This window comes from Glycine max, chromosome 2 (genome assembly GCF_000004515.6).
Source record: "Glycine max cultivar Williams 82 chromosome 2, Glycine_max_v4.0, whole genome shotgun sequence".
Lineage (NCBI taxonomy): Eukaryota > Viridiplantae > Streptophyta > Magnoliopsida > Fabales > Fabaceae > Glycine > Glycine max.
Genome location: NC_016089.4, coordinates 658,892 through 677,937, shown reverse-complemented (window position 1 = coordinate 677,937; position 19,046 = coordinate 658,892). Strand labels below are relative to the sequence as shown.

At 27.4% G+C, this 19,046-nt stretch overlaps 1 protein-coding gene across 1 annotated transcript; it reads left to right on the top strand.

The window, feature by feature from the left end:
* The first annotated feature begins 7,147 nt into the window (after positions 1-7,147).
* LOC100780576 (ethylene-responsive transcription factor 1B) lies at positions 7,148-7,903 on the top strand. Its single transcript, XM_003519671.5, has one exon. The coding sequence runs from the start codon at positions 7,224-7,226 to the stop codon at positions 7,833-7,835; it is 612 nt and encodes a 203-aa protein (XP_003519719.1). The 5' UTR covers positions 7,148-7,223; the 3' UTR covers positions 7,836-7,903.
* Positions 7,904-19,046: the final 11,143 nt, after the last annotated feature.

Genomic DNA, 19,046 nt, shown 5'->3' with positions numbered 1-19,046 from the left:
ATAATAACAGAGATAAAAATCATAGCAATAACATTGATTGTCTCCCAAAATGTTATTTATAATTTAGTTTTAATTTTGATAATTTAATATTTTTAATCATCATAAGGATTGTTATTATTTGTTCTAGTATTCTAACAATGGACCAAAAAACTGTTCTCACAATGACCAAATATACTAATAGGAGTCACTCCTTATATATGTTTGCACACATCTATTTAGATAATCATTTTTATATGAGAAAAATAAATATGAATCATATAATCATTCATGAGAGTCAAGATCAGGGATATTAAAAAAAAATCTTCATTTTAATTATTAAAATATCTCACTTTTACTAACTTATAATTTTTTAATAAAATATTTATTATTTTTACACATAAAATTAAAATTAATTTTTATCTTAAATGATAATAACATTAACTGTTATCATAAAACAATAAACACATAATTAATTTTATATAATTTTATTTTAATTATCATCTTAATCATTACAATAATAATAACAAATACAACTAATTTTGTAGTACTAATTAACCTTAATGATTATTATAATTATTATAATAATGTAAATAAATAGTTATTATTTAAATGATTTTTTGATTAAATAATAGTGTAAAATTATTTTATTGAATGCATACATATTAAACTCTAAAAATATAAATACTAATCATTAGATTTTATTTAAATGAAAAAAGATTATAACACACGTCATGATATTTTAAAGTTGGTTAGATAAAGTTAAATCTTTCCGGCTGTTAAAAGAAAGCCGCAGACCCACCAAGATGTCATTGCCTGAGCTTTTTCAACCATTTTTTCCACCAAAATCTAAACACAGCTAAAGACACGCTGCTTTCAAACAATTGCAACGAAAACTATTAAACTAACATATATACATGACTTACCATAATATCATCCTTACAAGTTACAATAAACCATTAATGAGAGTGAAGTGACATAAAATTGACTTAATTAACGTAATTTTCTTCCTGAAAAGGATTGTTGATATACATTATTTTAATTTCTTTCATTTTTCTTTCTTAACCTACTTTACAAAAATATCAAAATCTGTTGACTTACATATTTTATATAAATACTTAATTACACTTCTTACTTTCAATTTTTTATTTTTTAACAAAATTTATTTCCAACAAATTAATTTAACATATTTTATCTTTAAGTTTTTATACACTCGATGATGGATTAATTTTACTAGCAAATCATTTAACATTTATGTGTCACTTTTTCAGCAAATTTTTAACAAGAGGGAGTGACAATTTATTTTTATTTTTTTGACAGAACGCTGTGACTTGACAGAGTAATAGATACTGGGTAAGATTATGACATTTTTTAGAGACTGTTGGGAACATAAATGACTATTTTTTTTATAAATAAAAAATAAATGAAAGATATCTTTTAACGCATCGACGTGGAAGGATCCAGTTTGATGCTATTTTATTTTTGGCGTTAATAGGGTTCATCATAACTGAGAATTTACACTGACAGAAACATAACAATATATTTATAAATGTAAATGACGTAATAAATTGAGGTCACCTAGAATGTCCTTAGCTTGACAAGGACTACGTTTCTGAACTGGTGATCTTGACCCGTGTGTTCTTTCTTTTCATTTTTTTTATATTTTTATTTAATATTATAATAATTAATATTTTTCATTAAAATACTTACAATTTTAATAATTTATATATTATTATTTTTCTATTTTTATTATCATTAACTATACAAATTAAACTATAAATAAAAAAATAATTAATATTATATTTAATTTTGAAAGTGAGAGACAAATAAAAACAAAAAAATTATTAGTTAGCACAAATTTTCAGATTTTACCTACAATTGCCAAAAATTACCTAAATTCCTTTTAGGTACATATACATTATTTTTTTTAAAATATAATATGTTATATTTTTGTTTTAATTATTATAAGTTTAGACCAAACTCTAACGTACTTTAGGGGAAAAAAAGCAACACACTATTATTTATTTAAGTAATTTTAAAAGATCATTAAAACATATTGTTGGTCCGAATAAAACTGAATTTAAAATATTTAAATAAGATTTTGAATTCAAGTATTATGAATAAAAAATATGATTAGAAGAAAATATCCGATAAAAAAGAATTAAACAAATTTTTCAATAAATATTAATTATCTACAAAATAGTGGATAGTTTGCATTGATAACATGTTCACCCAAAAAAGGTCAATTTTATGATTTTGTATTTTTATGTCCAATGTATAATTTTACATTTACAAAATTTTAAGTGAACTCATTTTAATATTATTTTTTTGTTAAAATATATTTTGGTCTCCTATTTTACATAATTCACAATTTTAACTCTTACAAAAAAGATAAAGGCATTTGGTCATTGTTGATGAATTGGAAAGTGCATCAATTTGTCCCAAATAATAAAGTTAAAATGAAAGTTCGAGTGTCGAATCCACATAAATTTTGTTTGTACTTAGGTAGATGAATTTTATTAATAATAGAGGTTAAAGAAAATTGATTTGAAAAGGTTATGAAAAAAAAAATTAAAATTGACAGAAAATTAAATCAAACAAAATGAGAAATTAAATAAGAAATTAAATTGATTAATTGAAGACATAAAAATTAGAGAATCCAATAATATTGTAGAAGTAAATTCAAAAGATGAGAATGCTAGAAACTTAACCTACCAAAGTTACCCTTTGATGTAATGTTAAGGGTTTTTCTCTATTTATAAATATTCCAATTTACATCTGCATATACTAATATACTCTAACTTTGGTCTCCTGCATGAAAGAGCCTAATTTATCTATTTTATAACGGGCTAAACAAAAATAAACATATTCCTAGTGATGACTTTATTTAAATATTCTTTCTCAGTTCTATTAGAAAATAACATTTTCCAATGTTACCTGTAAAACTTACTATACAAATGGGTGATCAAGTCTTAAACAATAATATTAAGCACAAGAAAGGATAATGCAAATGTAATATTATTACATAGATAGGAAGATAAATTACATCAAGAGTAGTTGACTGTCAAGTTTCCAACAAAGGGGGATTAGTCTCTCATTGTCATGGAGGCTTTACAATTGCAAGAGAGAAATATTTAGTAAAGAGGAAGAAGATAGGAAAGGGAATTGAGGGGATGAATGAGTGTGAATGTTTGTTTCTCCTTCTTCTAACCTTTGCTTTCTATAAGGAATTATATTTTCTTGAAATTTCTGCATGTCTTTTTCTTCTCTATTCTTCTTTTGTAGGTACAGATTAGCTTAGTTAAGTGGGCTTGTGAATTAGCTTGCTTTTCTTAATTAGTCTTGTTTTCCTAAATTAACCCGCTTTCTTAATTAGTCTATTTTTCTTAATTAACCCTATTTTCCTTCATTAATATGTTTTTCTTTAGTTGCCAAAAAGAAAATGTCACAGGGAGGCAAAATACTCCAAAAAGGCTTCAATGGTGCACCAAATATAGTAAGTAAATTGGGAAATTTGTCCTATAAAATATAATGACACACATAAAGATATTAATAAATTATATCTAGTTATCCTTCACAAAAGATCTTATTCATAATGTTCTTTAAAACTATTATAATTTGAACTTCGAGGACCAAGAAACCTCTCTAACATAGAGAAGAAGGAGAGAAAAAGAGAAAATTATATTTGCTTATTATTTCATGTATGATTCTTTACAAACTTTTATATCTCCTGAGATTGAGATCTAACGGAATTAGTAGAGTACAAGCATATTCCAACTGATTCTAGAATATTCTAAACTCTCTAACAGCAGAAGTTGTTATGTGCTTCCCACTTGCATGCATAGCTCTACCCGATTCCCACGTAATCCTCCACGTACGTTGGAGCTTTCGTTTTCCTCTTGGGCCTTTCTTCACGCTGCTGTCCATTTACTACCTGCAACCCCTCTCCATTATTCGTAACAAAAATCATTACAATTTAGATCATATAAGAATTAATATAAATTATAAGAACTTCAGCATAAAACTGGGGTTCTAAGAAATTACGAAATTAAAATTAGTAACATGCAAAAATGTAATCGACTAAAGAGTACTACAAATTATTCATTTTTTATCAATCTTACCTTTTCCCTGCTCTTGGGCCACGAAGCTGGGACTTTATACCCTTTGAGAAGGGGAAACAAATTGTGCAGACTAGTCTTAGAACAATGCCTTTCCCTGTGCTCCATGTGCCTTACTTGAGTTCAAAGCTTAATTTCCTTTTGATTATCCAAACAAGGTATAAAATCATTTTAATATGACTTTTAATATATTATGATTAGTTTATTTTAAAAAAAATCCATTATTCATAAATAAATTATGTTTTAAAGAATGTTGACATTTAGATAATAAACTAATATAAAGAAGACATTAATAAATATGGTTCAAAGGATAACTTACTAGTATTTCTCAAGGGGATGAAAAGCAAATTTAAATTGAAAGATAGAAATCAAAAATGAAAATTTGGAATTGTTTTCCTTTTTAATCAAAGACTTTGCATGCATGAAAGACTGCTTAAATGATCAAAGTATTCATTTTGTTGTTGACTAGAATGCAAGATTTTCAACACAAGATATTATTGAAAGACACAAGCTGAGGATCATTGGCTTACCTCAAGAGATTGACTCTTTTGAATCTTCTTAGTGGGAGTCCTCACGGTAACAAATTCCTCAACTGCAATTGAGTGAATGCCTGTACAGTGGCATTACAATCAATCTTGGTCAAGTCAGCTTTAATAGCAACTGCAGACCCCTGGGCATCAAGCAAATGTATATAAAGTGAATTGAAAACTCATGTATCATTATCAAAGTAATACAACGTAAACCTTTATGCATGCTTGACTGATACTATATGATATACAGGTGAAGAATGTTAAAATAAGAAAGCTAGATAAGATATATGAACATAATATATGCTTATTCCACAGTTATAAGATTGATTAAGTAGCTGAATAGATAAGAAAGGAGAGAGAAGCTACCGATTCGAATTCTTTACACTAATAAAACTAACACATTGGCTCATAAAAAAATGTGCTTATTCTATTATGGCTGAATATAATAAGTGATTATTTATATACACTTAGGATCATTTTGTTTAAACTTAAATAAAATAATTTTAAAATAAATGTTTTTTAAAAAGTAATTTTTTAATAAGCAGATAAGATTTGCTTCTTAAAATAAGTAGAAAATTATTTTTTCTTAAGTAAAAATAGTTTAGACAAAAACGTTATAAGAAAAAAAAAGTTATTTATCTTATTAAAATAAATATATTCTTTTTCAATAAATAAATTTAAATAAACTGATGCTTAATCATTAAACACGTGAATCAATCCCTACGAGAGATTGTTTTATTTTAATTAATGGTCTTGAATTTGTATCATGTATAACGATAATAATTGCGTTTTTGTTTAAGCCTCTTTGATCCACTTATGAAGCATAATTGCGTCAAAAAGTACTCAAAAGCAACAATTTTTTGCTTCTGTGATGCGTGTCAAGCTGCTGGTGAGGATGAGAATTAAAAAATGTTATAAATTCACAGAGAAAGAGTTTTGACATTTATAATAATCCTGGGAGAGTATAATCCTGACATCCTGGGAGAGTATAAAGCGATCCGATTTGGTTGCCTTCGGATAAAACGCTTATTAAAGAGCTTATCTATAAAATTAAAATTCAAGAGCTTATTAAAGAGATTTGTAATTCATATTACTCAACCCAACATGTTAATTCGAATTTAAATAACTAATATTCTTACTGAACTCATATATAAAGAAAAAAAATTATTTTATATTTTTGAATTTAAATACAAGCAAATCTAAATCTTCTCTTATTTAATGATAACATTCCTAAACATCATTTATTTAATTATAATTCTATTTTCAAATGATTTATTTTATTTGTGATATCAAGTTCTTATGAAGAATATTTTAAGAATAACTTTATTTTTTATCTGAGATTAGTAAGTTAAATTATTTTAAGTAACTTTCTTAATCAGTGTGAAAGAGATTGTTATTTTTAATCTTTCAAATAAAAATTTGCATTATTTATCCATCAAATTTGAAAAAAGCTCATTTTAGTTCTTTCGTTAGAACTTAAGAAACTAAAAAAAAATATAAATTTTTATTTGATGGGAGAGACTAATTTTTTTTTTTTTGAATTTAAGAGACTAAAAAAATATAAATTTTTATTTAGGAGGAAAAATATATACCTCATAATTTAAGCTCATTGTGAAAAGGATTACTACTTTTATAAATTAATTTGTGGTGATTTTATAAACATAATAGTATGGTAATTTTATAATAGTCTAAATGGGAATTTTATGGTAATTATTAATTTATTTTTACTCCAAAAAATAAAAGTAAGTGTAGGAAATTGGGAATGGAGATAGCCAACGGTATAACCCCTCACAAATACTACGAGTCAAGGAGATACCCCAATTGATCCTATCTCTTTCCACACACCCTCCCCTCCGCTAACTGTTATCCCATTGGCACTAAGCCTTTAGCCGCCACTTTTATCATGGCTTAGCGTCATCCAATTGCATAAAGAGTGATGATATTAATGAATAATTATAGAGTCTCATGATTTATTAGATTAAAGATTAATTTTAATTAGAAAAAATCAAAGAGTCTTATTAAATAAATTGTTCCATCATATATAAATTTAACGATATTTTACATCATTTTGAATCAATCCTTTTGGCCTAATAGAGATAGCTTTTAGAAAAATGATTAGCCTTTCACCCCTTAATAAATTAAGGTTTAAATTTCCAAAAAGATAATCACAATTATTGTTCAATCATGTAATCCTACATCAATATATTTTCATTATAAAAGTTTTATTAATGACTATAATTTGTTTAATATATCATTTAATTTCATTTATATTTTAATATTCAGACTCAAACTCAGTCAAGAAGGAGAGATGTGCTGTGTTAGACTCTGGACGATCAAAATAAACCTCACCATTGTAATAATCATATCATCGATCTCGCTTACATATATATACTTCTCTTTATAATATATAAAATATAAATCTTTTTTTTATTTGTTGTATAGTATCTTTATCTATCTAATTAAATTAGCATATCATATTTGACACATAATTTGCTGTGCCTATTTAAGAGAAGAGTGGGGGAGGTTCTCCAAAACTAATAAAAACAGAGTAACTCTGTTATACTCTTCTCGAGTTCCCTCCAAACACCCAACACTTTGAATGGATTGTTCCTCCGTTCTCCACTCATCAAACTCCTCATTCTTCCCCTTCAACGAAAACGACCCCGAAGAGATGCTCCTCTACGGCATGATCACGTCATACCAAGAAAAAGTGATCATCAAAGAAGAGGAAGTGAACTCAGAGGAAAACAACAACAAGAATAAGAAAAACAACAACAAGAGCAGCTTCCGCGGCGTGCGGAGTCGCCCGTGGGGGAAGTTCGCGGCGGAGATAAGGGACTCCACGCGGCACGGCGTGAGGGTGTGGCTTGGGACATTCGACAGCGCCGAGGCCGCGGCGCTGGCCTATGACCAAGCCGCGTTCTCCATGAGGGGCTCCGCCGCGGTGCTCAACTTCCCCGTGGAGAAGGTGAAGGAGTCATTAAGAGACATGAATTGCACTCTCTCTCAGCTTGATGGGTCTTCTCCCGTCGTGGCCTTGAAGAGGAGACACTCCTTAGGACGCAAAATGGCTGCTAAGAAGAAGAAGGTGGAAGAGACTCATGGTGATGTTCGGTTAGAGAATGTGGTTGTGTTGGAAGACCTAGGGGCTGAGTATTTGGAACACTTGTTGATGATGTCCTCTCATGATACTACTAGTTGTTCTTGGTGAATCTAATTATGTACAAGTAGAACCATTGTTTAATCTTTCATGAGTTGCAACAATTTCTTTTTCCTACATGTTTTTTTCTTTAAAAGCAATTCTGTTTGAATCTTGATTTATCATGTTGCAGAAAATTAACTTGAGCTATTAATTGTTTAGTTAATATATCCTATGTACTTTTTTCAGTGACCATGGTCATTATGGTCATTGAATTTTTCTTTATAGGATCTTAGAGTTTAAAGCTTGGATAATTTGTACCGAGTTATCTTGGTGGCACCCATCTCCTATGTTCTTTTGTTCTTGTATTTTATCATTCAACATTTATTTTGGTGGAAAGAACATTTGTCATAATGTACGTTACTGATGTTAGAATGATCATATAATATATATTTATAGTTGATCTTTTCGTTTTTCCCTAATATGTAATGTGACCTTTTCTTTTTAGCTGTCTTGTAAAGATGAGCATACAAGGAATATCAGTACTTGTGTGTAAATTAATTATAGAATATATTACACTTGTCTCTTTTGGATAAATATATAAATTATTACAACTCTCTACTTATTGTTTTAAAAAACTCAACTGAGCTTCCCAAATCTTTTTTTCTTCAATACACTTGATTTAACTGGCTTACTTTAAACGATTACTATTGAATTTAACACTTTTTAATAGGTATACACTAAGAACATGCTTGGGAGATAAATTTTGAAAAAAATAATTGAAAAAAAAAGGTTTTAGATTTTGCAGACTATTCTTTTCTCTAAAAAAAACCTATTCTTTTTTCTTTTCGCAGACTATTCTTTCAATCATACGCTAAGTTTATTCTCTGCTTGACCATCAAAGATTAATACTTCCATAAAAAAATTAGTAAAAAGACATAAAAAAAATATTCAATACATGGTTGTCTCTTGTCGGACTTTTTATTGGTATTAAATTCAAACGAAATGAAGTTTGGGGTCAAGGATTGAAATCAATAATTTGAGTATTTAAAATACCAATTTATTTTATCTTTTTTATTTCCAAATTAATAATAAGATGTTCATAATTAATCATAAATCACTCTAAAAGTTATATAAAGAAAAAAGTTGTCTTTAATATACTAAACTATAATATATTTCATCTTTAAAATTATAATTTCTAAAATTAAAAGACAAAAGAAAATATAATTTAAACATTCTTCAGGTAAGAGCTTACTTTTTCTAAATTAGTTAATGGGACTCTAGATTTAGCTCATATTACATTTTAAGTCAATTTGGGATGATCGAATTCTGCACGGTTTAAGCCACCCGTAACCACGCACGGGGTTTGCTTATGCCTTTTGGCGTCAGTTTTGTCTTCATGGCGTACAAAATTTCAAACTTCTAGCATGGAAACAATTTTATGCAGTAATTTGTGATGAAGCAAGACAAGAAAGTAGTGTTTTTATGTGATAATTTTATGATGATAATGATCATAAAAAGTTATCACACAAATACCGATTAACACAAGTATAGTGATTTATGTCTTTTAATTAAGTAATTTAAAATTTAAAATTTGATATTAAATACAAAATAAATCATATTAAAAAAATATTCATTTTATGTCACTTACATTCTCCAATAAAAAGTCATCATAATAGCTGTTCAGAAAAAAAAATTATCATAAAAATTCCTAACTAATCTATAGGGCCCAATAGATTTTAACAGTTGTAATTTTTTAACATGATATATGACGTGGTGAATGCTTCCTTTTCATGACGAGTATGACAAGCATAGTTATCAAACTTCTCTCTCTATCCATGGCTCTTGTTCAAAACAAGTGGCACAGCTAGCTTGCCATGGTAGGAGGCTAGGTTTGTCTCTCATGACCATAACTAATTATTTGCAAAACAAAGACTCAAAAGCACATTGGTGTGAGAAAGGGACCCCAGTATCAAGATTAACTTGATGAAAAAGGAATTAAAAATTGCAAGAGAAGAAAAAATATTAGTATGTCATCAGCAATATTGTGTAGAAAATGAAAAAGGAAAGGACAAGGAAAGAGCCTTACTAAGTTGGTGAGATATCTAAAAATGTTATCAATTCCCAACTTCGTAAGTTTAATATTAAACTCTTCTTGGCCAACTTTTAGAGTCCAACTTTGAAGCAAAAGAAGCTTCTTCTGGCAATTGATTTTTGTCTAATTGAAATGGTTTGATACTTGGACCAGAATCCGAAATCTTGTGACTCATTTGAATTTTAATCCTCACGTGGGTTTTTCTTGATTATTCTATTCTTTTTTAATGTTTTACCATTTTCTCTTGGTTTCTTGTTTCAGTGGTCTTAAAATGGAAAATATCAATTTGTTGTCCTAGAGGAAACTTCCTGGATTTTGAGTGGCATACCCTCTACCTGTGAACTTTAACACTTTCGGAATACATTTATTATATATATGGTTTCTCGAAGAAAATTTTAGGTAACGGAAAATTAAAATTCACATTCTTTTCAAGCAGATATACCTGATGTTTATGCTGAATATTTTATCTTGATGATCTAATTAATTAAGTTACTTCCTGTTGGGTAAATTATGATGATAAATCAGAAGAAATAGCTAAATAGTTTTTATGCAATGCATTTCTGTACCATTCAACTTTTTTCTTTTTTTAATTTGAGTGGCTTCACAGTGTCATTTGTAGAACAATCCCTAACATGCTAATTGCTACGTGATTCATTATTATCAATGATAAATTTCAAGCTCATGGTCTAATAACAAAACGATCCAAATTAAGGTATTTGTTTCATATAGGATCAGCATGATAGATTTGGTATTTAGTGGAAATCCATGATTTAACTTTGATTATATATGGTTCCACCCTCGCATGATTAAGTGAATTTGGCTAACATTTCGAAAGAGAAGTACAAATGGTTCAAGTATTCTCATTATATGCTAATCATTAAATCACTAATCAAACTTTTTTTCCAAAGAAAAGAATAATTTGGAGAAGTTGTCTAATGTGAGCTATTTAGAAATATCAAATATATTTTTTCTTTTTTTTTTTTTTACTTTTTTCATCCATCAAATATTTAATTGTTTAATAGACATGACTTGGAAAATAGATTTCATAAGTCCATGGGCTTATTCGGCTAGCCTTTTGTGCTAAATGATTGTCAAAGTTAGGCTTAAATGGTAAAGCTGCAAGTCGGGCTCAAACGTCCAATTAATCTTTGAAGAAATTCAATTTTAAATGAACACTCCTATTAATTTACTCACGTAAATGAGTGAGAAATTTTTGTATTCTGTCATGCATAAGTTGCTCAAAAGAAAAACAAGCATCACTTACAAACTATGCCGAAGTACAGCCATTTGTCAGTCATATACAGAAGTAAATAAACAGTATGCCTTACAAAATTCCACGACCCAACATCAACATGTATGTCAAGTATCTAAAAAAGAATGGGTGAGTGCAGGGTGTTCAAAAAATCCGGTTATAGAAAACCAATTCTTAACCGTTGATATCTAAATCACTTTAAATTCATTTTAATGGATTGATTTTATATTTAAATTCAGTTTTTTTATTTTAAATCCTATCCAATTATTTGGATATGGATGAGATATTTTATTGGATTTTTAAATTCTATAACATTCCTCCAAAATAACTTTGATAGAGGTTAGTTGAAAACAATTTTTTAGCCAGTATCGACTAAGATTATTTTTTGATCGATATTGACTGAAATCATTCTTTGATAGATGTTAGTTGAAATTTTCTTGATCAGTGTTGATTGATAATGTTTCCTAGCCGACCTCGCCCGAGACTACTTTTGGGAGGACATCGACTAGGTTTTTATAGCAAACGTTGGTCAAGACTATTTTTTGGTCAATGTTGTCTAGAGTTTTTTTTTTACCAATACTGATTGACGATGTTTTTTTATCAACATTGACCAAGGTTGTTTTTTTGTTGATGTAAGCTAGAGTTTTATTTCAACCAACGTTGGTCGAAACTATTTTTTGATCAATGTCATCTAGAGTTTTTTCGGTTTATGTTGATTGATGACTTTTTCAGTCAACATCAATTGAGACTATTTTTCACTTGATGTCAACAAGGATTTTTTGTGATCAACATCAATCAAGACTATTTTTTTACTGATGTTGACAAAGGTTTGTTTTGGTATTTTAACAAAATCATTTTGATATTTTATCTTATTTTGATATTTTATCTTATTTAAAAAGTTTAAAATAACCATTTAACCATTTAAATATATTCAATTTTATCCTTCAAATAACATTTGAATAAAGGATATTTTGAATATATATATATATATATATATATATATATATATATATATAAATTACTATTTTGAACATTTTAAATAAAGTGAGGTACCAAATAAACTTTTAAAAGATAAAAAGGTCATTTGAACCTTTTAATTAAGATAAAATATCAAATGAAAATTTTAAATATATAAAATCAAACTAAACATAAAAATAAAATACCAAAATTAATAATCATTTAGCCTTTATTTAAATTATTAGTTTCAATAATTATGGTTGAGTAATATCATATTTTAAATCAAACTATTGTAAATATCAATGATTAATTGTATTATTTATTTAAATTTTAATTGTGATTTTGAATTTGAACAAAAAAATGAGTTCAATTTTAATTAAATGATATCCAATCATATTTGTCTAGATTAGTTTAAAATTGAGTGCCTAATATTGATTTGATTATATTTTTGGATTATCATATTGTTGGTACTAGATATTCATATTATTGGTATGAGATAATCACCAATTTTATCCCGATGATTAATTTCTATCAGGAATTTGACTTGTCAACTTTAATAGAATTTTTTTCTCTTAATCACTTTTTTCATTCACAAAACTTGAACCTAATATCTTCAAATTTATTTTAAAAAATAATGTTATATTAAGTTTGTTTTGATTTATTAAGATTGTATTTTCATATTTATTTGATATATAATTTAGTCTTTAGTTCAAATACGAGCATAGGATTTTTACAAATTATAGTTCCTGCTCGACGAATAAATTGTAGAGTTAAGTTGATGTATTATTGATAATTTTTTTGGTGGCAATGTTCGAAGTTATATATCTTTCTTCTTTGATATATGAGTGTTTTTTCTGGATAAAATTCTAGTAATTTCATCCCTTTGGAAAGTGATGGATATACACAAAGTTATTCATTCTCTTGTAATTTCTGCTATCAATTTATAGTGTGATTTTCTGGTATCACAAGACAAAACCCCTGATTTAAAATAATTTCATATTATTGTAGAATGAATGAACATTAACTAAATTTATTTGAATGAGATGAGAATATTCTTCAAATATATTTGAAGATGTAAACAAGATATGATAGTGGGGATTGGAGAACATACTCGAAAAATCTTAGGTGGCGAAATTTGATATTATAAATTGCTTAGACAGAAATTACAAGGGCCCATAGCTAAATAAATTAAACTAAACTAAGAGAAATTAAACATAAAGGGCATAAGAAAAAGGAAAACACGTACACTAAAGTAGAAATAGACTTAAACATGGTGGGCCTCAAAAAAAGAAAAAAGAAATACACTAAACTAAAGAGAGGCAACAAACTCTGCGAACTTGGTTTAAAACTCATAGACTACAAGGAATGTTAATCTCAATTTCTCTACTTACCCTAACTATAACAGACAAGCTTTAAACAAAATTTTCAAAATATAACATTATGATACGATAAGTAAAGTTTAATTTGTTACTTGAATCGACAGGTCACTTAGATGTTTATGTCTCATTAATTATATTTACATATATAGTTACTTTTTTACAACGTAATTTGAAAAGATAATTGGGCAAGTGTATGCTAGGCTCAAATTTGATTTTTCTAACTTGAAGAGAGATATAACTAAGTAGATAAAGTGTAGCTATAAGTTATAACTATTCATTAAAAAAAATGTTAGCAAATGTATTTTTTAACATATTCTTTTAACACATTATTTATAATAGGTTTGAACATTGTAAAATCATGAATGCAATTATTAAATATAGAGTTATATTTTCATTATTTTGAACAAATTTTAATTAACCATGAGAAAAGAGTGTGAATTATCAACTCTTTTTTATTAATGGTAGCTCTTGTTAAGTAGTTAGTTTAGGTGAATTATTTATTCGGGGTTAGGGAGGAACCTTGATCCTTTTGTTGTAAGGGGTCCGCTACTAGGGATTATGGAACTTTACTAACAGGAAGCACGTTGAACATTATGGCACCTTGTGCCTATGAACAAAGTTTGTTTTCGCTGGTAAAAAAATTAAATCTTTGAATGTATCAACAAACATATAATAATAATAATAATAATCTCATCATAATAAAATTTAATACGATGTTATTGTTATTAATAATAATAATTCTAAAAGACTCTTAAAACTTAACTGTAGATCTGTATTTCTGATAGGAAAATTTTGACTACACTTGTATATAATAAATAAATTTGACTTAACGGCCTATTACCTAATATATAGATAGGTGTTCATTGCGATGGCTCTTAGTTTTACAGGATTTTGGTATCCTTCTTTTTAAGCACTTAAATTATAATTTATATGTGTCTTCATTACTCAAATATAATGTTAATGTAATATACTTATTTCAATTATGTGAACTAGAATGTGTTGTTGTATGATATTTCTAAAAATATCTTATCTTAAATTATGTTGTTAGTCAAATATTTATAAAGATGAAAAAACACCTTGTAAAATAATAATAATTTAAAAAATTAGATAAAAGTGGACTCCGAAACTATTTGAAATTAAGGGACATCAGAAAAATCACGAGATCATAGATATGGTCTTAACTATCCCAGAGACATGAGTGCCCACGATAACAACCAATTTTTATAAAACATGTATTTAAGTTATCAATTTACAATAAATAATTAATAGCACTTAATTATGTGCTAAATAAGATTAATTAGGATGCCAGACAAGAGACGGAAATATCACTTAAGTATTATACTTATATTAGCTTTTGCTTTTCCTTTTTTGCTTCCATTTAATTATATTCTAAACGCGCGGCCCATGCGTAGTGTGTTATTTTTACCCCTTTAATTTCTTTTCTAACACATAATTCATTAATTCCCTACGTGCAGTGTATATCCTAATTAAGTTCCTGACCCGTAGATCCTTTGGATGAGTAATTTTAATACTCAATTGGTTCCTAATTATAAAACATAATTAATTATTTTTTTTATTAAAAAATTAATTAATTTAGTTATTAGTATTAAATTTGTCTATAATTATACTATTATTTTTTTAAAATATATCATTAATTTTATTAAAATAAAGAGACAATATATTCAAGATATTTTAGTAAAAAATAATCAATGCACAATAAAAATAAAATAAATTCTTATAATAAGAAAAAATAAATTTTTTTAATTATATCTTATAAATAGAAAAAAAAAAGTATCTTACATTGCAAACTCGGAAGAGTGAAGGAAGATCCAGAGAGTGAATATTACAGATATTTTTAGTTCCATAAACATTGGGCACACCAATACACAATATCAATATTATAGGAAATTAAACTAGTTCACATAGCTGCAAAGAAAGGAAATTACATACATATATGATTTCAGGCATGTAGCATGCGCATCTTTATTCCTTCAACAAAGCCAAACTGATCAAAGCTGACACCTGACACCAACATATACTATTACAAGAAATTAAAACAACATTAAATTCCTTTATTTCAGGAACCAACGTACGCTCAACTTTAATTAAACAATATATTTCACAATAGTCCATGGTACTTAGACTAAAATCCTAATTAAGGATGCTTCTCTCCATGGACCCTTCTTGTGGTGAAGCTTATAATGGCCATCCTCCACCTAACTGTGCTCCTCTTGTGGCTTCTTGTTTTCTACTTTTGAAGGCTCATTTTGTGTGGTAGAAGGCCAGTGTTTTCCATCGTGTGGGTTTTGAATCTGGTGATCATAACCATGATTATCATTATGATCTTGATTGTCATCACCACAATTATGATCGTGATCATCAAAATCATGATGATGATTGTGATGATGATGGTGATGATGATTGTGGTTATGATAATGATCATAATAGTGATTGGGATTATAATCATGATCGTAACTATAACGATGGACAACTTCTGACATAGGAGATTCTGCTGTTGAAAGTAAATGATGATCAGCCAGGGAAGTGGTTGCAAAAAGTACCATCCCTAGAATTACTAGGAGGCACATGAAAATGTATTTGGAAGACATTTTCCCCCTTGGTTTCTATGTTTCAAGTTATGGTGCAAATACCAGAAGAATAATAGCATGGCCATTTTATAGTGGTGATCAACCTATCTTCTAAAGACACGTGTCTTTTTTACTGCATTATTTGTCCTGCATTATAATCAAGCTCAAGGTCTACATTTTCAAAGAGTTATATCCACATAATTAATGGAATGAAGGATAAGGTTAACCCATATATATTGCAGTAGTTTGATGAAAATTAAAATTTGACCCATTAAGTCAAATTTTGTATTTAGGGTGGCATATTAAGTGTAGCGGTTGGGTTGGTTTAATTATAGATTATTGGCCGGAAGAAATTTAATAGATTGTTTTTTGGCGAAAGAAAATAAAAGGGATTTAACCAGTGATGTAGGTGGGTGTGGGTGGGTCGAGATAGAAGTGAAAGTATGGAGAACACTTTCTTAAGAAAGAACATGTATGTGTTGCAAATTCTGTTGTGTGTACGTAGAAAATATAAAGAAGGGATCGAGAGAATGATAAGTGGGTTTGGAATGCAATTAAACACAGTTTTTACTCTGTAAAATCAACGTACAAGTTTAATGAATCTTCATATAATATGGGTAGAAGCAAGTTCCATTAAAGGTAGAGGCTGTGTAGTGGATAATTAGCTCAAAATCGAATTCACTCTTTTTTTTATTCTCTTAGAAGAGTAGTGTCAATGGCAGATACTTTGCCTAAAGTGTGTCACTCAGGAAGAATTAACAAATCATTTTATCTCCAATACCAAAGTATAGTCTATTCAAATTGATTGGGGAGGGGATTCTCACCCCATATTCAAATTTCTTGTGCAATTAATTAATTCTCACAATATAGACTTGCTTGTCCAAACATATCACATCAAAACGATTTGGATATAAAATCACAATTAAAGATACTATTTTACTTAAAAATAGACTAATCCGATTAAATAGACATCATTTGAGTGTCAAATGTAAAACACAAAATATCTTTTGATTAAAAAAAATAGAATATATAGTTGAAAGAAAACATAGACAAATGGTATAAATAGAATTAGTTTCACTGGCACAGGCCTCCCTCTCCTAAACATATTGGGACCGTATAGCTTCACTCAAGCAGTTCACTTAACCAACACACTTCAACTACCCTGCATGTCTAGTTTACCTCACCTCTCATCATGCTCTTTATCAAACTATACCAATACAAAACTTTCAAAAACTTTAGTAGTGCATACTTTAATTTCCTTTACTAAGACCATATAGTTAATAATCACAAATTAGAGTTTCAATCTACTAAGTGTGTGCACGTGTCTTTGGCATCTCACTTATTCTCATCTCAACATAAAGGACACGAGTAACTACATCCTCTTAGTCGGGTGAACATCTCTAAAATGTTTTGTTTTATAAATTAGTATTGGTTTCCTTATAGTTTTCTATTCAATAAGTGCCCCTATATATATTGTGTGGATTAATTCTTAAAAATATTAAAAATAATAAATACATTTGATTTTGGAGTGAAGCTGTAATTTTTATTTTTCTTGGAAAGGAGTAAAATTATATACCAGCACTTTCATATATCTTATTAATATCATAAAGGCATTTCACGTAATAAGTTTTTGATATTGAATAATTTTTGTTAAAAAAGAATCATAAAAATCATTACATTTATCTAGCCAACCATAAGGTAGACCAGTCCCTGCTTCATCCCCAATATCAAAAAAATTATGCACCATTCTCATACACATCACAAATTCAAATAAATTATGTATTAATTCTCTTTCTCAAAAAATATAGAGAAGGGAGTTTGTGTACCAATATCTACGATAAAAGATCCTAACCATAGTAGGTGAGAAACTATACCACTTAATTCCAACATTGTTACTTGCTTGTAGCACTTTCAAATTTGAAACTAACTTGACCAAGTCAAAATTGGATTTGCTGTTTTCTTTTAACAAACTGCAACGTGAACCTACCTTGTCTTTCACCAAAATAATTTATATTATTTATATATATTATTTTATATTCTTAGTGTTAGTAAAAAGTTTAATAATATTTCATTTTAAATCAATTAATTATTTAATCATATTAATTTTTTTAATTTAATAATCAAACATTAAAATTAATTTATCTAATAAAGATTAAAATATTTGTTTGCATGTGACTTTGTAGATTCAATTAATATTAAATTGATAATATATTAATTAAAATACACATTTAAGAACACTTATCATTAGAAAAAATAATATAATATTTTATTTGATCTTGTGTTCTGAATTAACTTTAGAATATGATATTATTGTCAAACTCTAATAAGTTAACTTATCATGAATGGTTTAAGAAAACTTATTTCTTCCTTTATTCAATTTCTTTACTAAGATCTTAATTTTAGCTTAAACTGATCGGTTAGAGTTGATAGATCCCTTCTTGAATAATCATTAATCCTACATGTACTTAATTATATCCAATATTCATTCAATTAATGCTCTAAAGAATTAGATGACCCAAATAATTAAAATATAACAAATGAAAAATGTATTGAGAATTTCCTATTGACAATATAAGATAATATTACCCATTAGAAAATCTCAATTTGAGTCAATTTAATTATTACATTCATATGTGCATCCTCTATATATGTAAATTGATAAATAAAATCTATTAATAATCATCCAATGAATACTGTCATATATATATATATATATATATATTGATTTATCTCAATTATTAATATCATATTTATAATAATCTTATGATTAAGAATAATTTAAATTAAATTATAAAAGACATATTTCTCATTTTCATAATCTTTATTATGATAACAAATCTTTAATTTTAATCAATAACACTTTATCAAAACAGTGTATATAAGATAAAAAAAAAAGAAAATAATACTATTTTATAACTAGAACGAAGTACATGATAAATTAGATGTTGAGCATATATATATATATATATATATATATATATATATATATATATATTTATATTTATTCCCAAC

Coding starts and splice junctions, on each gene's coding strand:
- LOC100780576 (XM_003519671.5), top strand. CDS start 7,224: ATGGATTGTTCCTCCGTTCTCCACTCATCAAACTCCTCATTCTTCCCC.